We start from the raw sequence: 27615 nt of genomic DNA, 5'->3' as shown, positions 1-27615 counted from the left end.
GGAGTCAGTAGCAGTTCGCGACTGCGGCAGTGACCACCGCCCGTCATATCACTCTTCATAACCGCTGTACGCGTGCATCAAAAACAAAGTAATATTACGATAAATTAAAAAATAAATAAATAGATCACGTGATTTGTGTGAAGTGATAGTATAGGCTATATATTATTGGATGAAATGTCATAGTTTGGTAACATTAAAATACCTCAGTCCTAAGTTACGTAATGCAATTGAGCTTCCAGTAACCGTATGATGAATTATAGATTACCAAAACTAAATAGATATTTAATTAATATACAGTTAATCATGTGTGTCATATACTTTGCAAATTAAATATAATATAAAACATGTAGAGAATTAATTCAATTAAAATATGAAAGTGGTTATTTCGAAACAAATTGGTATTGGTGATGTCCATGGGCGTCGTTGAACACCTGGGTGTTCCCGTTGCTCGATTGCCCCCTTGTGTTATAAAAAAATACAACTTACATTTTGTGTGATAGTATATGTATCTATATTTTATATACCAAAATTAAATAATGATGTAAGATATTATAAATAAAGGTATGTCTTTGCAACAGATTTCGATAAGTATCAGTCACAACTTGATTCAGTAAATAAAATGTTATTAAAGAAAAATTTGAAATAATGAAAATATTAGACCTAAAGCAATTAAAAATTCGTATTCATAAACTTTTACTTTTCATCTTGGTCTTAAATGAAACGTTCAAATCGGCTTCGTGAAATCATACAAACTTCTTCAAGTTTCAAAACACAAATTACTTTTTCTTCAAAATTTTTAAACCCTTTTTAAAAAACTTAGCAATGTTTCTATTGAAGTATTAAAGGGGAGTTTACAAGAATTTTTCCGATTGGTTATTGTTAAGAAATTAGTAACTAAGAACAAGTAACTCACGAACAAATTAATAGAAATGGTTGGAAACAACATTTGTAAGGATTTCCTTTAATTTATACATTGTGATGTAGAAGTTTCTGCATTTCATTTATGACTAAAGTTTATATTTGGGGTTATGTGAGAGTGTTCTTCAGGATGCAGTCCGTTGCCGGAATTAAACACTCTTTTAATCACACCACACAATTTTAATAGTTCAGAAGGTTAACTAAACAAAACTAAATAATCACAGAAGTAAATAGAAATCAAAACCTTAACATATTTAATAACACGGAAGCTACAGAGATAATTGTTGCATTAGATCAAAGATGGTCGTGACAAGTGATTTTTTAAAATGCATTACGAATCGATGCAAACTTCACGCTAAGCGTTTTCGATGCATCGACTAGAGGGCGTTATAATCATATTAAGTTATCAAAATTTTGTTTATATTTCGAATAATATAATAGAAATAAAAAGCAATATTTTTATGTAATTGTTAATATTAAATTTGTTATTTACTTTTAAATGTAAGAAATAAATAAATGTTTGAATGAATGTGTAAATGTAAGGAATGATAGTATTGATGGATGTAAGTGTGTGGGTGTGTGTTTATGTCAGTGTGTGTGTGTATCCGCTACAACACTCCCCCCCAGAGACCGTGTCTACGGGCGATAATAATCTGGAAAACGAACTGTTCGCCCTGATCGAGTAGTCACTGGAATTGGAGTCGAATGCGGCACAGCATCTGTAATAGGAATGGTTAATGGGGAGGAATCAGGTTCTTTGTTGGATACAAGTATGTAGGCTGGTTTTAAACGGTCTACAGATACTCGTAAGACTTTTCCCTTAACTCTAATCTTGTAAACTTTTTCGCCTTTCTCCACGACTTCGTGAGGTCCTGTATAAGCCGGTTGTAACGCGCCTCTTAACGCGTCTTCTCTTAGAAAGACGTGGGAACAAGTTGAAAGGTCTTTATAGACGAAAATTTTGTTCGTGCTGTGATGAGAAGTTGGCACGGGTTGTAAATTATTAGCAAAAGAACGAATACGGGCTGTAAAATCTGCTATATCAGTAGTGCAATTATCTGCTTTATGGCCAAAAAATTGGCCTGGCAAACGCAGGGGTTCTCCGTAGACGAGTTCAGCGGAGGAGCTTTGAAGATCCTCCTTGAACGAACTTCTAATACCTAGTAGGACTATTGGTAAAGCTTCGACCCAACTACTATCGTCGTGACACATGATAGCAGCTTTTAATTGCCGGTGGAACCTCTCAATAAGACCGTTACATTGAGGGTGGTAGCTGGTCGTTTTACGATGTTTAAAAGATATAAATTTTGAAAGTTGATCAAAAAGTGCCGATTCAAATTGCCTACCGCGATCTGTCACAATATCAGTAGGACAACCGAATCTCGCTATCCAAGACGACAAAAATGCTTTGGCCACTGTTTCTGCGGTGATATCCGTTAAGGGGACAGCTTCGCACCATCGCGTGAAGCGATCGACGACTGTCAAGCAGTAACGTAAGTCAGCTGATGGAGGTAATGGTCCGATAAGGTCTAAATGAACGTATTTGAATCTCGCTGAAGGTAAATCATGGGTGCCTAAAGGCGAAGTAACGTGTCGATTTACCTTAGCGCGCTGACATGGCAAACACGCCCTAGACCATTCGCGACAATCTTTTCTCATCAGTGGCCATACAAAACGCTCAGCGACAAGCTTCGCGCTTGTGTTGGCGCCGGGATGGCTTAGGGAGTGCAAGCTATCGAATACTTGCTTGCGTAAGGATTTGGGTATTAGAGGCCTGGGAGTATTTGTACTGACATCACAGTACAGCTGTAATGGACTACCAGGTATACTTAATTTCTTAATATGCAGAGAACTTTCTTGGTTTAGAAATGTTGCTAATTCAGAATCGGAGTCCTGAGCATTAGCAATCACTTCAAGGTCCACGGGTCTTACTATCGCCTCAACCTCATCGATTCGGGAAAGTGCGTCAGCAACGACATTATCTTTTCCGGCGACGTGCTGAATGTCAGTTGAGAACTGTGAAATAAAATTCAGATGCCTATATTGTCGTGGACTGCAGTTAGCCTTTCTCTCACTGAACGCAAAGCATAGTGGTTTATGATCCGTGTAGATAGTGAACGGTGTTGCTTCTAGCCAATGTCTGAAATACTTAATACTCTCATAAATAGCAAGCAGCTCTCTATCATATGGTGAGTATTTTGTTTGCGATGGACTCAGTTTGCGAGAGAAAAAGGCAAGAGGTTGCCAACTACCATCTACGAGTTGCTGTAAGACACCAGCAATAGCAAGATCAGAAGCATCGGTGATAAGACCTAACTTAGCTGCCGGGCCAGGGTGAGCTAGCAAGGCTGCATTGGAAAGACTATCTTTACAGTCTTCGAAAGCTTTTAAAGACTTTTCATCCATGTGTATAGGTTGTGATGCTTTGACTGAACCTTTAAGCAATGTATTCAGGGGAGCTTGAATTTTGGCTGCGTGGGGGATAAACCTTCTATAAAAGTTTATCATTCCCAGGAACCTTCTAAGCTGCCTTGCATTAGTGGGGAGGGGAAACTCTTTCATGGCTTGAACTTTGCCCTCCAGAGGCTTCGTGCCGTGTTGGTTGATGGAATAGCCTAAAAATGTTACCTCTGACGCTCCAAAAACGCACTTCGCAGTGTTGATCAGCACGCCATAATCCTTCATCCTGTTAAACAGGAGATGGAGGTGTTCTTTGTGCTCTGTTTCATCACGTGAAAATACGAGAAAGTCGTCAAGATATGGGAAACAAAAATCTAGACCACGTGTCAGCTCATCCACGAATCTCTGAAAGGTGGCTCCAGCATTACGGAGTCCAAAATTCATGAAAGGGAACTCAAAAAGTCCGAAGGGTGTGGTTATAGCACACTTGGGAATGTCCTGTTCGAATACTGGTATCTGATTATATGCCTTGACCAGATCTATAGTTGAGAAAATCTTACAACCGAATAAACTATGGGCAAAATCGTGTATATGGCGTAAAGGATACCTATCCGGGATAGTTCTCGCGTTTAGCAAGCGATAGTCGCCGCACGGTCGCCAACCATTATCCTTTTTCGGAGCGAGGTGTAGTGGTGACGACCAGGCTGACTCAGATGGGCGAGCAGTACCATTAGCTAACATTACCTGGAATTCAGCCTTGGCGATCTTCAGCTTCTCTGGGGGAAGTCTGCGTGGTGTACAGGAAACCGGCGGACCTGGTGTGGTACGTATGTGATGAACAGTCTTATGTGTTGGTGTGCGATGGGCGCCTGCCGGCCGTGTAAGTTCTGGGAAATTAGCTAGTAATTTGTAAAAAATTTAATCACCAGTCACGACCTTTACACTAGATATTAGGCTGCCTAATTTTTCAGAAAGACCTACTGTTGACAATTTTGTTGTAGTATCTATTAATCTCTTATTTCTAACATCAACAATTAAATTAAAATGAGACAAAAAATCAACACCAATAATAGCTTTTGTAACATCAGCAACAGTAAAACGCCATATAAAATCTCTGCGTAAACCTAGGTTTAAATTAAGTTGTACATAACCATAAGTATAAATAGTAGAACCATTAGCCGCACACAGTACATAATCAGATTTGTCGCGCTGTTGTTTAAGCGCAGATCGGGGGAAAACGCATAGATCGCTTCCTGTGTCCACTAAGAACTGCATTTTCGATCTGCTATCAGTTAAAAATAGGCGACCAGTAGTTGATGTGGGGCAGTCGTCCGTCGCCATTACAGACTGCCCGGTGCGTTTCCCGACTTATAATCGCAAGGCGGTATGCACTGTCTCGCCTGGCTGCCGAACTTGGAGTGATACCAACAGGTAGGAAATTTCCTGTAGGACGACTGTGATCTTCTCGACGGCGTACGGCTGCGCTCACGTGACCTTTGTTTATGACGTGGCCGGGAGCGATCGTCGATTTTAGAATTAATAGTACTGACCTGCGTCTTCAGTTCTGATATTTGTCGAGCCATGGCCTCAATGGTCTGTTCCAACCTGTCATGTGAAGATGATGTGGCTGCAACAACTGGTGAAGCTGGGGCGATGTCGTGTACTCGATCTGCCAAGTCTGCTACTTCGCTTAGGGGCATACTCATCTGGGACACGACGATAGTTTGTAGGTTACTTGGGAGTCGACCTGTCCATAATGATCTAAGAAAATCTTCCGGTATGTTGGGGCCTGCGAGATGCTGTAGATGTCGAAGAAACTGAGATGGCTTGCGATCGCCCATCTCCTCGGCCTGGGGTAGTTGTCTTAATTTTTTTTCTTTCGAAATGGAAAGCCGTTTAATAATTTCGCTTTTTAATTTTTCATACTTCCCGGTCGTTGGAGGCGATGTTATTAAATCCTCGATATCACTTATATATCTCCGGTCCAAGTTTGTAATAAGCAGGTGAAATTTTATGTCGTCATCTTTTATTTTCGATATGCAAAATTGACTTTCAATTTGACTAAACCATAATAATGGCTTTTCAGGCCAAAATGGCGGCATGCTCACGTTAACACGGCAAATGTCTGAATTATCGTCCATAACAATGGGCACGCGCACTCGCCGCTTCGTCACTCGCGCGCCGTAATCAGATTTTTCTTCACCGTCACTGCTCATTTTTAATTAGTTTGATTTAAATGTTCACTTTAGGGGTCACCAGTTTGGGGTAGTGTGAGAGTGTTCTTCAGGATGCAGTCCGTTGCCGGAATTAAACACTCTTTTAATCACACCACACAATTTTAATAGTTCAGAAGGTTAACTAAACAAAACTAAATAATCACAGAAGTAAATAGAAATCAAAACCTTAACATATTTAATAACACGGAAGCTACAGAGATAATTGTTGCATTAGATCAAAGATGGTCGTTACAAGTGATTTTTTAAAATGCATTACGAATCGATGCAAACTTCACGCTAAGCGTTTTCGATGCATCGACTAGAGGGCGTTATAATCATATTAAGTTATCAAAATTTTGTTTATATTTCGAATAATATAATAGAAATAAAAAGTAATATTTTTATGTAATTGTTAATATTAAATTTGTTATTTACTTTTAAATGTAAGAAATAAATAAATGTTTGAATGAATGTGTAAATGTAAGGAATGATAGTATTGATGGATGTAAGTGTGTGGGTGTGTGTTTATGTCAGTGTGTGTGTGTATCCGCTACATATACTTACATTTTAATTGAAATAATCTTTATAGAGAGAACGAATTCGTAATTTTTCGATATCAATATAAACGATATAATGGTAGTGTTTTACTTATTATGATATTTTGCTAAATTGTAGGGTCTTCTTTGACGTTAATTGGATTTCTTAAATCTTATATCTATATCTCTTATATATAAAAGAAAGTCGTGTTAGTTACACTATTTATTACTCTAGAACAGCTTTACCGATATAGCTGAAAATTGATGTGGAGGTAGCTTAGAGTCAGGAGACTGACATAGGATACTATTTATTATTATTTTTTTTCGAATTTATGCCTTGCAGAGCTGCTTTTTATTTAACTTAGTAATATTATAAATGCGAATGTTTAGATGTATGTGATGTGGATGGATTGATGGGTGTTTGAAGATATCTCTAAAACGGCTAAACGGATCTCGATCAAATTTGGCATATATGTAGAACATAGTCTGAAAGAACACTACTAATTAAGTTTTTTTATATATCGACGCGGACGGATTCGCGGACGACAGCTAGTATGTATATAAAAATATCAATTGCTGTTCGTTAGTCTCGTTAAAACTTAACGGATTTATCTTATTTTGGTCTTGAAATGTTCGTGGAAGTCTGGGGAAGGTTTAAAAGGTGAGAAAAATTCGAATAATTTTCGGGAACTAATTAAGTGTTTTTTCATTCCACGCGGACGGAGTCGCGGGCAACAGCTAGTTTAGAATAATTATTTCATATTTAAAAAAATGCATTCATGTTTTAAAGACGCTTAATGGAAACTGGAATTTAGCTGTCATTGTTTTGTTGGAAATATCGATTTATAAGTTTGACAAAACACGAGCGGCGGTGTTATTTAGCTAACCATTCATTAATCTAACCTAACTCTTAAATTAAAATCGTTAAATTAATGTCAACACAAGACAATTATCATACGACATGATAGTAATCCTATGTATGACATAATGTCAGAGCAAGATGATAGCTCTCTCGGGAGAAGGTACTCGAGAATTCAGACATGTCCATGTAGCATTCACCTGAATGACTTGAGATTTGAGAGGTCATCGACCTTACTATCCGGTAAGCCATTAGCTGTAAAGAGGTGGGAGCGAATTATGTACCTTCAAACCCCGGGAATTTATAGTACAATAAATTTAGTGCAGTTTCTGCTCACACTTTGTTCAATAAATCAGGAAGAGGTTATAGGTGGAAAACACATGAGAAAAATTAGCATGTAGAAGGAATGGTGACGTCACCCAGTATAAAGCAACAGTAATCGAAATACATAGAAACGATGTAAAAATAACTTTTAATGTATATTTTAACTGCAAGAATCATTTCAAATATCGTTTTGAATTATGAATCTCCTCGGCCAAAGTGGTGATAAATCTTTTTCGCGTTGTTTATATAGCTTGCTAAAATATAGTACCTAGAGTTTCCGTTAGATATAAATTTTAGTTTTGTAGTTGCAACCTTTGACTATAGCGAAACGGACCAGACAAAGTTGTTGTTTGTACATACAAATACTGTCATCATTCGCGGGGGTTTTTGATAAAGTTGAAAATAATAAAGTGCGTATAATTCTGAGACTTACGTCTTTCTGAACGCAAATTAAAAACTTATTGTTCTTATAATTCGTAAAACTTGATTGGTCGAGGAAAAGTCAAAGGTTGCAACAATGGAAGGGATTGCAAAACAGTTTGAAAGAACTGTGGTACTTATCCAATGAAAACTTATAAACAAAAGTGTGTAGAGCTTCCACGAGCGAGTTTTGTCCTTACCTTGTAAAATCTAAAACGTGACGCAAAAAACAAAAGTCAATTAAAATTGGTGAACTAACTCATTCCGTTCGTTTCCATTGTTTCTTTTTTTATTCCGCAAACCTTTCAAATTGTTTCAAAAGATCGAGTTTAACAATTTGTTACTGATTTGTAAAATTGTTTTTATGTTTTCATCTTTTCAACGATAGTAATTCAAACAGTGTTTTTAGAAAGGTAGAAAATGGGATTATCATGTTACGTATGCCCGGTTTCTAAAGTCCATTTTCTGACCGTTTATTCATTCATTAATGTTATTGGTTCGATAACTTTATAAAAGGTGTATCCAAACTACGCATCTTGAAATTTACTTTATTGAAATTTGGCTAATTATAAGGGCTCATTTTCCGCAATTCCACGACTAGCGCGTCTTTTGCATGTGAGCAGGATCCGGATTTAGTCCAGCCATCCCAACTCTCCGAAGACTCCCAACAACCCTTTGATGTTGTCAGTGTTATTCGGGAGTGTTTTCGGTGATCTGAGATGCTTTACCCAGTTTGAAATTTATTTTATCCTAACTTCAGTCATTCATCAACACAAAGCAGAACTACTAAAAGGCACCAAAACTAAGTATTGAAATGTTTGTTTGATACTCAGAAACAAAACGAAATTTTAGTGAACAATTTTCACGATGAAAGAATAGTATCGATTCATCCAACTCCTAAATATTTTGTATTTCGAATTTCACTGTTTTCGAAGCTTCTATTAAGTAGTTTACTGCAATATACTAATGATAAATAAATATTAAATCATCATAAATAAATACATTACGTATTTTATTGGATTTTCGCTTTCATTCGGGTAACTATCTGTTAAGAAATCTTGCTAAAAAAGCAGTTAATAAGTCGTGTGCTTTCGTCATTGACTTAGTCTACAGTTCACAAAATGTGACCCATGTCTAATAATAAAAGTAAAGAAATTCTATTAATAATATTTCTTGTGCAATAAATTCAACGAAGTACGGAAAGTACGCACTTTATTAGCGTAATGAAATTTTCAAGCGAAGAAAAGAATAGTGAATCCATATGAGTTTCCGTTGCTATTTTTGTTCGGATTGCAAAGCGAATGGTCGTTGATTTCGATTTTACGTAATCATTTCTATTTAAAACTATATCCCTTTTTTTGTTGGAATGTAAATTCTTTATAAGTATACTTTCGCAACTGCAACTTACTCGTATCTATCTTACTGATATTATCGAATGTTTAGATGGATGGATGGATGTTTGTTTAAATGTATCTCCGGAACTGCTCTATATATCTTGAGGAATTTGGTACAGATGTAGAACATAATCTGGAAGAAAGCTTAGGCTACTCATAATCTTTTTTATAATCCCGCGCGGACGAAGTCGCGGGCGACAGCTCGTTATCTTTATAAATAAAAATCAATGTCTATATGTTTGTTATGTGTTCTAAACCACTGGAAATAATTTTATAAATCTTTGTCATGATGGTCTGGGGACTCTAATGCAGATTTATTCCAAATAATATTTAAAATATGAAATTAATAAGTGTTTTATTTATTGTATTGGGACATATTTTTATTTTTTAAACTTTTAGTTTTCAAATGATTACTAAATAAATCTTAAGAAATATAAATATATTTAACATGTATTAAAGATATCTTATTATAGAAAATGGAAAGCACAGAAATCGCGTTTTTTATCAATGAATACTCATCGATAACAAAACGACACTCGCATTTTCAAAACGTAAGAAGTTTTGAAATAAACCGAAGACGAACTCGTGCAAGGGTAGTAACAGTAATTCCTTTTCAAACAAACACAATAAAAACAAAAGAAATGAAAAGTCACCTTGTGATACATACGTAGGCGAGTTTATGATTATAATTCGGGCAAGTTGCCACCGAAGTCATAAAGTAGGCGCAAATATAATATAATATAAAAAACACTTAGCGTAAGCGTTCATTATCGCGTTCACGCCCGCGTCGTCGCGCGCCACGGGCGGCTCTTTACGATGCCAATCGGTTTCATTAACTTCATCAATCTCCTAAATAACAATCAAAACTAATTAACTAATCACAATTTGTTATAAAACATCATTTACACTGGAAAACAAACATTACAAAACTATCACAGATCAACATTTTTCATTGCTGTATTTTTTGTACCACAAATGTCACAGAGGCATCTGTCTTAATTATTATACGAAAAGAATTAAAATCCTTTATAAATAAATTAGTCGGCGTTCACATTAATGTTTATCATCATCATCAGCTCACTATACGTCCCCACCGAGGGGCTTGGAGCCTACCCTAAGTGAAGGGTGATTAAGGCCATAGTTAACCACGCTGGCCATGTGCGGGTTGGTTGACTTCACACATATCTTTGAATTTCTTCTCAGATATGTGCAGGTTGCATCAAGATGTTTTCTTTCACCGTAAAAACGTCGGATAAAGGTACATATCTAAATCGGAAATCGAAAAACACATTGATACATGGCGGGATTCGAACCCAGGACCTGCAGATTGCAAGTCAAGTGCTTGACCACAGAGCCACCGACGCTCCTCAGCCACCGACGCTCCTATGTTTATAGTATCAATAAATTTTGTAAAACATTTTCGTGTGTCTTTCTGTCAACAATAAGAAATTAAAGCGCTAATATTCTATTATAACTACTTTCGGTTTTTATTCTCTTGTCTTTTGTTTCTCTGCGATGGAATTTAAATGATATTTTATAGTCCGGAATCAACATTTAACTGTCATCGTGTGCATTAGATAACTATGTTAAAGGCTAGATTTAACATTCACAGTAATATTTTAACTAATTCTATAATTAAATACTTGATGGTAGTGTGTTGACTTTTGTACGATACTCTTACAAGTTATTGTTTGTCCGAATTTTTGAAGTGAAAAAATAAATAAATATGTTAGACTTTTTCTTACTGATTAACGACGTTATCAAAACCCATTAATTTTATTTCGTTCGAAAAGAAAAATGGGGAAAGCCTTTTATATTCAATACAAGCTACTTTAAAGTTTTATGAAGCTTGTTGGTATTGCATTTTGATTGGACGTAGTGTACGTAAGCAGAGGTTAGGCGAGGACTGGAGCGGTCGCTGCGAGACATCGTAAATAGAAAGTGCACCGTGTAAATGTCGCGAAACGATCCCGGCCGCCAAGAACACGGCGCAGCGCTCGGACACAAGTTTATTTTTACACAGATCGCGATCAACGGGACGACCTAAACTGCCGCCAAGCCAGATTTATATAAATTTTGATAGATGCCCCGTGGGCGTTCGCTGATTTACTGAACTATCAAAAATAACACGCAGACTTTTCTAGATTTTTATTAAAGCGCTGGTCTCGGGCAATGCCTGTGTTAACGTTATATTCTTATTTTAAACTTTGGCGGTAAAGTTAGTGAGTAATAAAGGTGTATAAAAAGTTAAATCTAATTGACCTTAACTTAGCGCTCACTTTAACACGCCGCAATTATATTTATCAATTATAATATCACTTCAAATTATAAAGTTATATTTTATTTCATTGTATATCGTTTCTTAGGATCTTAAGTGTAAATGAGGGCGTAGGCGTGAAATCATCCAGACATAATTCAAGGAACATTTTATATTTAAATATTAAAACATGAAGCCTGGATCTTTACTTACTTAAGTCAAAAGCCGAGCTTAATTTCTTAGTTGTCAGATTGTTTAAGAATATGAAAATGAATAATTGTATAACTAGAAACAGAATTGCTCATTCCTTGGTATATAAATGTTAAATAATAAAATAAAATAATCAATGCAAACCAAAGATAAATGATAAGCATTGTGGCAATTCGCAAACAAATAGATTTCACTCAGAGTAAATTGGAACACCATAAAATTGATAGTAATAGAAGATAAAAGTAAAATTTGATTTTCTTTTAGACAAAGCGGCAATCAGTGGGTAATAATGGCTGCAGGCGACGTGACGCGGCGCGCCTCTATCACCGCGCCGTCTATGCACCGCCGGCCGTCCGCGCGCCGCGGCTCTCTCATCAAGAACCCGCAAACACAATCACAGGTAAACTAAGCAATTTTATAATATAAAGTAACTTACGATGTATACGGTCAAATAATTAAATTTGCGAAAAGGTTTTGGTAGAGACAAAGATGACTTATCCTTTTTTACCCGACTGACTCAAGTAAGAAATATTTTTCATAAATAAGCTTTTATGTAAATAAGTTATATTGCGGCCGGCTGGAGTCTAAACTACGAAAAAAAATTAACGACAAATGTTCAGCCGTATTTCTTCTCTATGGGTTAGTTGGGTTTTTTGGTCTTTTAATTAACAAATAGCGTTACTTTTTCTGTTTTTTCTTGTGCAAACCTAGTGCTAACTGCCAATTAACGTCTGGTTACCGCTCGCTCGTAATTTTCATTCTTCTATTAAATAAATTGTAAGACAATATTTATAATATTTTTTTGTTGCAGGAAGTACCGTGGGATATAATAGATCGTTGCGCGCTACCCATCGTGCTATGCCACGCGCTTGCCGTCGTGCTGTCGGCGCTGCTCAACGCGATGCATCTCAGCCAGATATCCGTCTTCACTCTCTTCCTCTGGTTCTCTATATCTGTTACCGGTTCACTCTGGTTTTACCATAATTTACAGGTATGTTAACTATTTTTATCCTCCTCGCAAAGTCCAAATACTATTCCCATTCTTTTCTAAAGAACGGAGGAATATTTGGTCTCCGGTTCTAAATTCACACAGGAAATTAGATAATTCGACTTCATACCTGTCTCCTGTGATCTTGTGATATTCCATATTGTCGAGTCAGTCCATTGGGCGATGGTTTACGGTCACTAAATCTGAATCTGAAATAAAACTAAATATTTTATCTACTCGTAAATTTCTGATCTAAGATTTTTATTATTCTGAATAATGTTAGCGTCTTCGTACTTTAAGTTTTCATTATCGTTTCATATTGCTGAGCATTTTCTTGGTAATGTTTTTTATAAGGTCAAAGGTATTCGAGGGCATGCGTTGGTGGTTAGTGCACCGTGTTTGTTATTTACATCTAAATTAACAGGAGAAAGAGAACAATGAATGTTTTATTAAAGGTTAAGAAAATTACATAAAATCGACCTACGCACTAATTATGCCTAATCAGTAGTTATTTCAACATTTTTATTAAAGCTTGGTACAGCCGTGTCGAGTATAGCATGATTCAAATTTTATAACGGCTCGTGGATAGCTCCGAGCGCATATCAGGTGGGCGCCAGGTGCGCTCAATGTGGTTGCCAAGCAAGCACTGTTCCCGCAGTTTAATATGTCCGACCGATACAAAATTGAGAACTGCCATAAAGTTTGGATCGCACTATACAATAATGAATGGTTTAAGCATTCCGGTCGTTTTAAAACATTTAAGACCCTTGGGAGCAATGTTTGGTTTGTAGAATTATTATTGTTTTTGTTATAATAATTATCCTAATGTTTATTAAACGTATAAGTACGTGAGACCATTTATAAGGTACAAATAATTTATATAATACTTTATATATAAACTGAACGATGAAACGAACAAATAATACTTAATTTGCTTATCAATATCCTAGTGATATAAATTCTTTCAAAGGCTCTATAAATGGAAACGTCTTAAAATGAATCTTGACTTTAATAAAAAGGACTTGACTTGCTTTATAAGCGATGAACTAGCTTCCATAGGAAAATATTTCATTATTATTAACCTATAAAATCTTTATTACTCCGTTGTGAAGTATATTCGCCTTTTCATTGGTACCTTATAGATATAAGTACGTAATCAAATTGCTCCTTTTCAAAACTTTTTTTTGTTATAAAGAAGTATGTTAATATTTGCGACGACCCACACAGTTTTTAAAAACCTCTATCCACATAGCGACTAGCTATACACGACCAGTTGCACAAGTAAACTACGATAATAGTTGTATCTTAAGTGTAATTGTATGTGTTTTTTAATGAGAATAAGAAAGAATCTTTCAACAGAGGAAAGATATAATTAGGAGTAGCATGTTCTATTTTCACTGGCGCGACATAAACGGACGCGCGCGGCTAGCCGCTACGTGGAAATGGTACTTCGTTTTGAGGGCAACATTTCTCTTATTTTTGTTAAAATTATTTTCTATTAAAACAAATTAGCTTTCAAAATATTAAAGGTAATTTGAATTGAAAATTAATTTACATCGAGTATATTTATCGTACACCGGTGTTTCCCTCAGAAGCAATTACCAAGGCAACCAAATTGGAACACGACTCGGTTCTCCCGGGGACCGATTCATGGACTGCCGCCTTACAGAATAAATGAAAATTAGATTACTATCTCTGAGGACTGCGTGGGATTTAAGAAATTGAAGGTTTTTTCACGTTTGTCTTATGCTTTTACTTTGCGAAATTTCAAATTAAGTTGTCCGACTGGTGTTCACTTATAATTAAATTTGTATTATAATTTTCACCCACATTAATGATGTTAATATTTGAATCATTCTTGTATTCGAATCCTTAAAAGAATGATATACATATTTTATTATATTTACTTACTTATATAATTTATGTTAATCTTACTAATATTATAAATGCGAAAGTTTAGATGGATGGATGGATGTTTGTTCAGTTCAGTTTCTTGATTATGGCTCTCCCTAAGCAGATTAGGCCAGTGTCGTGAATGTTTGTTAGAAGCTGTCTCTAAAACGGCTTAATCGATCTTTATGTAATTTGTCATAGATGTAGAGCATAGTCTACAACAGTCTTTCCCAAAGTGGACGATAACGCCCCCTTGTGGGCGCTGCACGTTTCTAGTTGCGGGTTATAGTAAAAGTTTCGTTTAGAATTCTCCGTTAATATACATATATAGGTCACAATAATTAATTAATTTAATTTGAAGTTATAGTGGTTTTTATATATGTGAAAAAATTGGGGGCGCAAAAAAATATTTATTCTCAAAGCGGGCAGTAGACAAAATAAGTTTGGGAACCATTGGTCTAGAAGAACACATAGGCTACTATTTTTTTTAGTTCCGCGCGGTCGGAGTCGCGGTTGCAACTTAGTAAATAATATAAAGACAAATGTCATATTTTATTAAGATTAAACGAATAACCAGAGTATATCAGTTTGATGAAATGGAAACATAGAAAACATTTCACCACTAGAGTTTTTTTGTAAGGAGTAGCATCTCATCTACATTTATCTTGAACATAAGTTGTGACCTAGTAGATCATACACACTTAATGTATAAAAAATATGCATAAAGCCCACTACACACTTTCCTTTTTAACAAAGTCTGACTGATCAGTTAAAGCTGTCGTGTGTAGGCAGAACTGAGAACTATACAGTTATTTGCCTAAACATGTCAGTTTTTACTGTTCGACTGTTAAAATATTAAAGTTTAAACTGAACGTGTTCAGCTGGCTTTTCATCATCATCATCAGCTCACTATACGTCATCACCGAGGGGCTCGGGGCCTACCCTAAGTTACGGGTGTCTAGACCGTAGTCAACCACGCTTGCCAAGTGCGGGTTGGTTGACTTCACACATATCTTTGAATTTCTTCTCAGATATCTCAACAGCTGGCTTTAGATACCTAAAAAGTTTTTTTTTAAATTTATTTATTTAAGCACAACCACAACATATATATAACACACATACAACTTTTCAATTAAATAGTATCAGATCTTATACATATGTAAATATTTGTGTACATAACGATTACAGAGGTATTTATTTAGGTAGTAGTTTAAGGTTTTGGAAATTATTATAAAATAGTAGTAAATCTTTTATCTATGTAATTATTCTAATGATTAAGCATACTAAAATATGTTTTAATAATTTTAAAAGGTTTCTTTTAGTATGTCTGTGTCTAATTTATCCTATAGCTTAACGACAACTATCTAAATACGACAACTAATTTGGCATTAGAATCGAATGTGTAATTCGCAAACAATTGATTGCAGCATTGAACACGTTTAAAAATAAATAGTCATAAAGTCAGTATGAAATCGACAGTACTATAATATAGTAAAACTAAAATAAACTTAGCTGGAAGCCAATGTTTAGATAAACCAGCACAACGTTTACGAAAGCGATGGCCAAGCGTCAGGAAACTCAAACGTGAAACTATATTACCAAGCGGTTTATTTATTTGAGTAACAGATTGGAATCTAAAATAGTCTTAACAACTCTAGCTGAACTGTCTCTGATACAGTAAACCTATTATTTTCTTTATACTGATAGAGATAAAAATATGAGCTTTGTTTTCTATTATTTACTGATTTAAATAAAAATTCTTGTTCGTACTTTTATCTCTCACCACGATGGGAATCTCAATTAATATATCAGTACCTAGATGTTTTTTTTTAAATTGTGTTTTTTGGAAATTATATTTAAGTACGAATTACTAACAAAATGATGCAATATGAATAATGTTTTTCGATCTTACCGATAGAAAAAGTTAAGTTTAAGTTGATTATCGATAAAACACGAATAAAATGACATTTTCTAAAAATGATTCCTAGCTAGATCGATTTATCGCCCCCGAAACCCCCCAAATACTAAATTTTATGAAAATCGTTGGAGCCGATTCCGAGATTCCAATTATATATATTTGTTATTTTATTTTATTCAATTTGCATTGTAATCACATCGCAATACCTGACCGGTGCAACTAGCAATTCAAAAAATTAGTTATTCATTTGTTTTTATTGTTTTATGTCTCATTACTTATTCCATTTTTAAGTTTTCGTAAATTTTGTTACTAAAATCATTCTCTATCTTACTTCTTAGTAATATTATAAATGAGAAAATTTACATGCATCGATGGATGGATGGACGGATGGATGGTTGGGTGTTTGTTTGAAGTAATCTTTAAAATGGCTGAACAGATCTCGATGAAATTTCGCATACGTATAGAACATAGCTTGGACAAACGTGTAGGGTACTCATTATGTTTTTTTAAATCCTCGTAAACGGAGTCGCGGGCGACCGCTAATAAGCTATTTATCTAATTAAAGGACAGTGTTACATTATTTGTCGATTTGACAATAATTCTGGATCAGTGGTGAATAGTGCCAACATCGATGCATACAATTGCGTCATTTATTTCTTTCGAAAGTCCAATTTAAAAATAGGTTAATGGTTGTTTTCATAGAAAAGACACCGCTGAATAGATTCTTATGTTATTTTGTTTGTACTTAATATTGAAGTAACATTAGCTAACTGCATACAGGATTATTATCCAGGGTTATTTTCTACATGGATTAACATTCACAACACTTTAATAGTATTTAAAAATGTATATATTTACATAACTATAAGAAAATGTGGTTAAGGCCCATGAGTATTGTAAATACCGTGAAATTCGGAGTAGTCTTACTAATATTATAAATGCGAAAGTTTGAATGGATGAATGTTTAAAGGTATCTTCACAATGACTGAACGGATCTCGATGAAATTTGGCATAGAATTTTTTTTAATTTCGCGCGATGGAGTCGCGGGCGATAGCTAGTATTGTATCATATCTTAAGCCAAAAGCTATTGCTTTTAATGGTTTGTCAAAGAAGACTGTCGGTTATTATTATGAATATTGCTTACTTCGTTGTCGTTGTAACTGATTTATTAAAACACAGCGTATACAGACGACTGACTGATATGTTTTTCATGTAAGTTACTTAAAAAGTTTTGCTCGTAACACGTTTTGCATGACAAAAAGCCTTTATTTCCCTGATTTATTTCTTTCCTTAATCACTTCTTACGACACCCACGGGACTGGCGACTGATTCCTTTTGCCAAACGCCTACGCTGTGAAAATCTTGAGTCACGGAAATATTGGGAAATAGCAATACTTTAATAATTCTAACAATATGAAGATAAAAGTTTATGGGAATTGATTGATGGATGTTTGTTATTCTTTTATACAAAAACTACCTAATGTACATTACTTTAAATTTATACAGATCAAAATAATACAAAAATATTGTGAAATTTCACTACTACAACTTATAGCGTAGTCTAAAATTATAAAACTATCTAAAATAACTATAAACATTCAGTTTAAATTAATATAATTACGCGAAAATGACAATGCAATAATGTTCTTGATAATTTTAAGCATGCGTTATAATTATAACCAGAAATATTCGCATCAAATATATTGTCGTCTCTTTCACATTTCCTGAAAAAAACTTTAACAATAATACGTTTTCGTTAATGAGTGGTTCTGTTGATAATAATTAATAATATTAATAGTGGACGTAGCCATTAATTGTCTTCGAATGTCCTAAAATAGTTAACCTTGAAACTTCAAATCTAACTGTGCCCCCGTGCCCCCAGAATGAATAAAATATTAACCTGTTATATCAATATTGATTAACCTGTCGATATCTATTTTTAACAATAAATAGACGATGAGATGTTATAGACCTAAGAAGTTTAAAAGTAAAAGAAATAAGTTATCGTAGAAATAAAAGGAAAAGAAAGGCCATGGCTATATAATTCCTGTAGTTTGGAAGTGACTGGATATTTCGAACCAAACCGTACGCTCAAAAAGATCTACCACGAATTTGACATATAAAACTAGTCACTTATTAAAATGAAGCGAAATAGGTATCACGCGGTGCATAATTCGAATTAGTAATCACCGCCCACACCTTGACGGATTATTTTAACCACATTTCTAAGACAATAGACAAATGTACGTAACAGATGACCTTTCCCTAATTAGGATATTCTATTTATAAAATTAATTAGGTAAATCTCGCTTTGACGAAAAACCGTCTTGTATAATAGGTTCTGGGGTAGTGTCGTGTTATTATGTATCTATTAACGAGGTTTGTTAAGTAGCAGGAGATGTTATGAACATGCCTTATTTTAGGACAACCCAAGAAAGTGGTGTCTTTTTCATCTCTATTATAATTTATAATAATTTTATGAGGTTTAACCACAACAGTGTCGATGAAGTTTCCGCTTTTTTGTGTAAAACAACAAAACTTACGCCCGTAACCCGAGTAGACAGAGGCATTGGACCTCCATCTGGCATGGTTCTGACACACCTTTCTGGCTTCTTATATATTCCTATATCTATTCACACATGCAACTCGTTTTCGAGTGCTAAGAGCACTGTTCTTTTTGAGTATTTCAATCTGGACTATGTAAGTCCGTCTGGGACGGCCCCGACCGACGTTGCGACTCACATCAGCTCCATAAATTTCTTTGTTATAATTACGTACAAATAAATAAATTATCAATGTACTTAAAATAATATAATAAGTTAAAGAAAAATGAGAAATAACGTATACGGTTTTTTTACTCAATTCAAAAATAGTATCAAAGATAATTTAGATTTATAGGTAATTGTGCTCTTTTACTATTCAGGTTTTATTATTATTGCGATATTTCTTTGTTATCAGGTAACAGCTGCTGGGAAGGCTGTCCTTGTTACTGGATGTGACAACGTATTGGGCAATGCACTCGCGCGTCGTCTTGATGATCTCGGCTACCACGTGTTCGCCGGCTTCCAGAATAAGGCTGGCAACATCGACGCCGATATGCTCAAAGAAGATTGCTCCGGACGCTTACATACATTGCAACTTGATATCACATCTGAAACTCAGGTAACGATCGCTATACATTGCAGATATTTACACCAATAATGCAATAGTCTATGAAATAAAGCATCAATGGATACGTAATATTTGTCCTATACGTAGGGGAGTCGTAGGCTACACGGTAAGTGGGTACTAGTGTGAGGGTTGGTTAAATCCTTCGCCTCTAAAAATGTCATGTATGGGTATCATATTGAAACGGAATAAAATGAAACAGTTCTTTAAAAGTAATAAATCTTATAAGACCTTTAAATTACACGTTGAGCTTGCCTGAAGCTGAACTGCAACTATAAAAGTAAGTAAAGTTCATGTTCAACTCAGGTTGCGGTGAAATGTTAATGTAATCTAAATTTTTCTTATATCCTAATAACCGCTGAAGTACAGAATGTAATAGGAAAGATAACGTCTAATACTTTTATTTTTTAAATGATAAATTCATCAATTTTTCTGCAAATCTTTGTTTGAATCGTCTTAACCGAGTTCGACGTATAATTGAACTGATTAAAACGTATACATATTCTATGAATCTTACAATGAGTTTACACTACACACATTCTACAAACACGTATTGTCATTCCTTTCATTATCTTTGAAAAAGAACCGGGATAACAATACCTTTTTTCATAGACGTTTAGGCAGTGGAAACGCACGGTTACAAAATTGATTGAGCAATTCGTTGAATTTGAAATATCTGACATAAATTTATATTTGGCCACAGCTATCAAGGCCGTTACGATGGTATATGTAGATGTCGTTAAGCCGCTATTCGAGAACGATAAATTCCACAATAACACCCAGTTAATAGTTGCATAGTATATTCCAATTGTACCAAAGGATATCGGGCCGATGACCCAGGTCACAAATAAATTCATTAACAATAACCCTTTTTTAAATGGTTTAAGTGAAGCATGGTCAATTTTGCCGTTGGAATTTATTTTATTTTAAACTATCTTTTGTCAGTGGATTAATCCGTGTGGAATTAAATACCTAAGGTACTACCTAGCCTATACGTTCTTCCAGACTTTGTTCTATATCTGTGTCAAATTTCATCGAAATCCGTTAAGCCGTAACTAACCATCCATCCATTCAAACTTTCCTATTTGTAATACAAGAGTGATTGATGTAGAGACATCTTCTGAGAAATTTTAATTTTGTTGGAAAATGTATTGATACAAACTTACAGCTTGCGAGTGAGGTCGTTGAATCTTAATACGGAAGCGCTGTCATTGAACTGTTTATTTATTATGATACTAAAATATGATATATCCTGGCAAATGAAGTAGCTAATTAAAGTTTCATGTAACAAGAATAAGGGACTTTCCTGGCAACATTAAATGTAATTTTACAAGCTTCAAAACTCCTAAGTGTTCATATTACGTTGAAGTTTAATTATGGGCACAAATTACACAAAGAAATCTTAATTAAAAATATATTTTAGTTCACTTATTTTCCTTCATTATTATTTTAACCTCGTTAATAATTATTAAAAAACTTTGAACAAAGGTAGTACAAAAAATAGATTACGTTTTTGCGTAACCTTTTTTATAATTTAAGATTTAATCCAGACAAGAACGCTAATAGCTATCGATCGGTCCATCTCCCATGGTGTCCTCGAAATGAAATAGTAAACGTGATTCCAGTCCAATCCGTCCCCGAACCAGATAATCAAGAAATTCTTGAACCAGATTATTTTATGATCCGTTGTGTCTAGTAATCTTAAAGTTCCTTTCGCCTCGCGTCAGTACGGATACATACAAATTTTGAGGTCAGATTAGAATTAAAAACTATTCCATCTCGTAGGATCTACGACTTAGAAATTATGATGTGATAATTTTTAATGAGATGTTAAGGGCATGGTTCACAATAGCCAAGTTAGTCCCGAATAAGTTACTTGGAACTTATTTGTGAAATTAAGTCGTCGTAGGTTTGCCCAATCTCCAAACAATTTGTGAAATAAGAATTTTTTAAGAAAGTATTAAGTGTCAGTTAATTTAAATTGTTATAATAAAAACTCTAAATCCAAATTAATATATTTTATCTCCAGATATTGTCGGCATCCTTGTATATCGTGGATCACTTACCAGAGGGCGCGCAGGGTCTGTGGGCAATCGTCAACTGCGAATCCTGGTGCGCACTCGGTGAACTAGAATGGGTACCTTTCTCAGTCATCCGTAGAGCTATGGAAGTTAATTTGTTAGGTAAGTTCTATGTCCTCCAGAAATACTACGCCCTGCTACGAATTTGTTTAATTATTATTTCACTCCATAGATGGCGTTAGTCGACATTTTTTTTTAAATCCGTATGTTATGCACTAATCGACATGTCTATTCAGGCAGTATTTTATTTAAACATATTTTGACTTGTTATTGGATAGTTCTCGATGTTATAAATTTTTCAATGCGTGAAGTTTGTAATAAATAATCACTACATCTCTTTGACAGCTGCCATAATATTAGAGACAATCTTCTCTGTAAATATTATATTTACCAATAGATGGCGTTATTAGTATAATCTGTAATTTTTTTAACCCTTGTAGGTTCATCCCAAAGTTTTTAAAATATAAAGTGTTAGTATTGTAGCAGGTAATATACAAACGTTAAAAATGTTAAACAAATAAGTGTTAAAAATTATGTTATTATGCCATTGTTAATGCATGCATTACATATCATATTGTGTGGATTATTTATGTGATTATTTATTATTTGATTATTATTATTTTATTTATTTATATTTTCTACTATTATTTCATTGAACTACAAAATGGCAATGGGTTTATTCCATTGACATTGTTATTCTGTGTTGCATAAAAGCTATATAAAGATATTTACTTCCAAAATTTATAGTTCCATATCAATAAAGGTTGTTGGAATATTTGTTGGGCTATAAACTTGAAAGTTCAAGAGAAGGAAGTCTAAAATAAATCTATCATCCAATGTTTATTGGCAACGATTTAATATTAAACAGCTGAGTAAATCTGCAAATAAACCTAACGTTTCCTGAACACATTTGTCTATTTTACCTAAAATCGCACTGACGATTTACTACCCATTATCAATTTGGCTCTCCTAGGTACACTGGAATTTCTTAAATTTACCTGCAATTGATTTCATGACTGTCTGTTAAATTTCAAACTAGCTAACAATATATCTATTCTATAGTATCTATTTCATGTTAACCATTGGTAAGACAGGTCATAAAGCACAAAGAGAAACATACCTGTGTTTAATTGTTTAGTATTCACAACAATCAGATGAATCCAGAATGCATTGCACTCCGATATAAAGGGAAAGAGGAATGAAAACTGAGAATGGAGTAGACAAATAAAGTGATATACTCATGTCTGATTACTTTCGTTCGTACTTCTTAATACTGATGATCAGGAGGTGCGCAATACTCTGCTGAGTTTAAAATCAACTAGTGCAACTGGTTCAGATAATATACCTATCGCTTTTCTCAAAGCTGCACATGAAATCATCGTCCCAACTATTACCTACTTGACTAACCTATGCTTTGAACACGGTGTCTTTCCTTCTGCTTTAAAAAAAGCCCTAATCACCCCTGTGCACAAGGGTGGAGACAAGACTACCATAGCAAATTACAGGCCAATATCGGTGTTAACGCCCCTTTCAAAAATACTAGAAAAAATTATCAACTTAAAATTAGTGAATTACCTTAATAAGAATAACATAATATCTTCCTCACAATTTGGGTTTCGGCAAGGGACGTCTACAGAGGACGCTATTTTGCAACTAACTTCTATTGTAACTGATAAAGTAGACAAAGGTTATAAATGTGTGGCTATTTTCTTAGATTTAAAAAACGCTTTCGATTCTGTTTCTGTTTCCACACTTTTACATAGGCTAGAGGAGATTGGCATTAGAGGCCAACCTCTTAACATTTTCAAAGACTACTTGGCAGATCGTACACAGAAGGTAAAAATAGGAGATTACATCAGTTCAGAGGAGATCATCACTTATGGTGTGCCTCAAGGCAGTGTGCTTGGTCCAACATTATTTCTTTTATACATAAACAATCTTTGCAATACCAAGGTCAATAAGGGTCACATCTTCTCCTACGCAGATGAACCGGCCTTAGTCTTTTACGGTAAAACGTGGGATAGTGTACGGAGAAATGCTGAATGTGAACTGTCAAGGATAGCGAGCTGGCTAGACTCTAATTTGTTAACTTTGAACGCTAAAAAAAACTAACTTCATCTGTTTTACCAAGTACGAACGAACGCAACCGCCTGATGACTTTCTTATTAAAATTCACACGTGTCTAGACTCAAATAACACTTCATGTGCATGCACAACCATTGACAAAGTAAACCATACTAAATACCTAGGTGTAATGGTTGACCAACGTCTCTCGTGGCATGATCACATCGAACTCATTTTAACTAGAATACGTAAACTTACGTGGACATTTAAGACCTTAAGACATGTTGCTACGAAAGATATTTTACGCCAGATTTACATTTCACTTGCCCAATCAGTTATAACTTATTGCTTACCTGTTTGGGGTGGAGCATCCAAGCTTAAATTTTTAGATGTTGAAAGATCTCAGAGGTCTCTCTTAAAGGTAATTTTCTCTAAACCGTATTGCTTTCCAACAAGCGATCTTTTTACAATTGCTCAAGTTCTGACAATCAGAAAATTGTACATATTACAAACTATATTAAAACTGCATAAATCAATAAAATTTGACCCGGTGACTAATAAAAAAAGAAGAAAAAACGTAGTTAATGTTATTAAAACAAATTCCACTTTTGCTGCAAGGCAATATCCTCGGCAATCCTCTAACTTATACAATTTAATAAACAAAGAAATTAATATCTACCCTCTTAAATTATTTAAATGCAAAAAGACTGTAACTGACTGGTTGATGACTAAAACTTATGATGAGACTGAAACATTAATTCAAACTATACCACGTATATGAAAGATTATTATATAAATTCAACTGTACTTACACACATGCACTCATATACACACACGCTCATACACACACACACATTCATACAATCAAGAGACCTATACTGCACAAACATTAAGTTACACAAATGTATTTTTCTGTTATTTTCCATAACTTCTGCTCATTTTTACTTTTTAATTTAGTAATTAATAATTAGTTTATTGTCATTTTATTTTTACTTTTTAGTTAACTCTCTGTATTTTGTTTTGTTTGTTAAAAATAATTATTTGTTTTTATATAATATATAGTTTAAGAAGGTACCATTGATATTGTTTATGTGACACGGAAGAGCGGGACTTCCAATCACAAGCCCATTATGGATGCTTAAATGGAAGTCCCGGCACAAATGTTAGTATGTACCATTTTTGTTAAAGTAATAAATCATTTTTTTTTTCATTTTTTTCATTTTTTCATTACGTAATATAAGTAGTCGAGTAAATACTCTATTCACGGTAAGTCTTGGTCAACTATCTCGCAAGAGTATTTTGGACTGCGAGTCGTACGCGAACTAATTCCAGTTCGACTACCGAAACCAGTCGGTATTTCCATCGGAAGCTTGATTAGAATAATGGATAGTTGCATGTCGGGTTCAGGGCCGGCGCGGCTTGTTCAAGTGATGCTACCGCTGGTGCGGCGCGCTCGCGGCCGTGTGGTGCTGGCCTCCTCTATCCTGACGCACGTGGCAGCGCCTGTACGCGGCGTGCATGCTGCCTCGATGGCCGCGCTTGACGCCCTCGCTGCCTGCCTACGACGCGAACTCAAACCGCGAGGTGTTGATGTTGTAAGTCCAATTTGTTGACACATTATAAACTAAGCTCATATGTGAAATGAGTAGTCATGATCCTACCAGTTGATATGGTACATACAGTGCTTATTAGGATGTAGTCTATCCTTATATCCCTAATGTGTACTGTATACATTTATTTACTTCTTTAATTAATACATTGTCATCAGGTGGTTGTCGCGGCGGGTGAGTACACGACCGGCAGCGCCTGGCTGTCCGAGGAGAAACTTCTGGAGCAAGCTCGCGACATGTGGAAGAGACTCAGCGACGAACAAAAGGGCGCATACGGCGAAGATTATTTCGAACAAGCTCTTCGTAGTCTCGAAAAGTACACTAAGAGTGCGGTAATTATCGAATCATTACAATCAAATTATTTATCAAAATGTTCTTGCTTAACTCCTTATTTAAGACTTTAGAGTAATATCAAAAAAGGGGACACTTAGAACAGATGACATCAATTCTTTAACTATCATCTTAGAAATGATAAGAAGGAAAGTCAATCGTCCTGTAAATTTTATTAAATTTAAATTATAATGTTACAGATGTCATGGTTAGCAAACACTTAACGCTATGTAGCCTCTTATTTCATTTGCTGCGGATAAAAAGCTATTTATATTTTACAGGACGGTGACCTGACTGCTGTGACTCGATCTCTGAGCGACGGCGTGACCCGTACGTTCCCTCTGGCGCGCTACACGCCGGTCTCGCCGCGGGAAAAACTCAAGTCTTTGTTGGCTGAACATCTCCCTCGATCTCTATATGAAGGACTCTACTCGGATTAAACGAATAATGGGTTACGAAATAGCGAAATATATATTTTTTTTCGTTTCAAATCAATCTAACAATTTTAAAAATATTGTAAAGCATTTTGTTTGGCTTGCATTTTGAAATCGAAATAAAATACATTGATATGAAACAACGTTACGATTTATGATTATAAAATGGGCTTTACTAAAACTACGACAAACCTCCGAAAAATACGAATTGAATGATATCTGAAACTAACTGGTTTTAACAGTTTTGGCTTAGGGTTACATTAAATACATCTATATACAAGCGAAAAGGGAACCATCTAGTCGAGTAGTAAGCTCTTTTAAAAAATTCCTTACAACTAAAAACTAGTCAGCAATCATTTCAATTATAATTATTGCTATTAAATTAATTAATTACATTTAATGCTTATCTGTCAATCGTCATTTTCATTTGAAAGTTATAAAATATTTATTAAAATATTAATGTACTACACTACAGTCTTATTAATGAGTGTTTTGCGTAAATATATTTGATTGAATTTCTAGTCAGTAAACTTTTTAAATGTAAGTAATTATAGGATTTTTTTTCGAATTTTTAAGCTAATATATTTTAAGTAACAATTACAGAATAACAATCAAGATTTATTATAATAGGTGTTAAATACTAATTTAATGTAGCTACGTGTTGTATATTTTGCATTTTTATAATTTTTTTTAACATGTTAACGCAAACAAAAATTAAAAAAGTGAAAATTCACATGACCTTAACAATATTCCAAAGAGGATTTAAATAAAGAAAAGAAAGATAATAAATTCCTTTTAAATTACTTCTGGTTTCAGAAACATCTGAAGAAGACCATATGTTCCTATATTTTTTGGCAGTTGCGACCAAAATTAATTCGCTTAATTGTACTTTTTTTATCTGTGTAATATGTTTGTGTGCATTTAAATTACGTGAGCGTTCCTATTTATTCATGTGTGAAAAATATTTAATATTTGTATTGTATAAAAAAACTAAAATTATCAAAAATATAACTGTTTGTTTCATTATGTACCTCGTATTTTGTATTGAAATAGAAACTATGAAGTAGATATATCTATTTAAAAACATTTGAAAAATTCTAATGGTTTTTAGACTCAATTTTTAGCCCACTTCAAAAAGAAGGAGGTTATCAATTCGTCTGTACTTTTTATGTGTTTTCAATTGATAATATCGTCGTCAGATTTGTATTATATTCCCATCGATGGGCTCATAGACCAAATAAGGGTGATGGTGACAATCAAGCTGGGTTGATTCAACTTCTTCGTCGTGAGAACTTCGGATAAAAGTATACAATATATAAATCTAAAATCGAATAATACAGATTCCTTACATCCACCTGACCTGACAGGTCCTGGATTCGATTACGAGTCAAGTGACCCTTGAGCCACCGACGCGTTTTCTGAGTGTTTTTTTTTATAACACAAGGGGGCAAACGAGCAGCGGGAACACCGAGGTGTTCAACGACGCCCATGGACATCAGCAATACCAGAGGAACCGCAGATGTAAATTTTATCCAATAATTTACTGTCAATTGTCTCTGCGTTAATTATTACTAAATTATCTAATGGTTCTACA

At 34.7% G+C, this 27615-nt stretch overlaps 2 protein-coding genes across 2 annotated transcripts; one reads left to right on the top strand and one right to left on the bottom strand.

Annotated features, from left to right (window-relative positions):
- On the top strand, positions 1–26561 carry LOC106122137 (D-beta-hydroxybutyrate dehydrogenase, mitochondrial). The gene is made up of 8 exons (XM_013318020.1): positions 1–88; positions 11799–11934; positions 12346–12525; positions 19293–19496; positions 21532–21685; positions 25055–25242; positions 25416–25589; positions 25869–26561. The coding sequence occupies exons 2-8, from the start codon at positions 11824–11826 to the stop codon at positions 26025–26027; spliced, it is 1170 nt and encodes a 389-aa protein (XP_013173474.1). The 5' UTR covers positions 1–88; positions 11799–11823; the 3' UTR covers positions 26028–26561.
- Positions 4659–5534, bottom strand: LOC106121852 (uncharacterized). Its single transcript, XM_013317680.1, has one exon. It carries the CDS (start codon positions 5532–5534, stop codon positions 4659–4661), a length of 876 nt encoding a protein of 291 aa, XP_013173134.1.
- Positions 26562–27615: the final 1054 nt, after the last annotated feature.

The sequence above is a fragment of the Papilio xuthus genome, unplaced genomic scaffold (genome assembly GCF_000836235.2).
Source record: "Papilio xuthus unplaced genomic scaffold, Pxut_1.1 DF826933.1, whole genome shotgun sequence".
NCBI classification, from domain to species: Eukaryota; Metazoa; Arthropoda; class Insecta; order Lepidoptera; family Papilionidae; genus Papilio; species Papilio xuthus.
The sequence above is the reverse complement of the archived record's forward strand: the minus strand, read 5'-3'. Positions and strand labels throughout refer to the sequence as shown.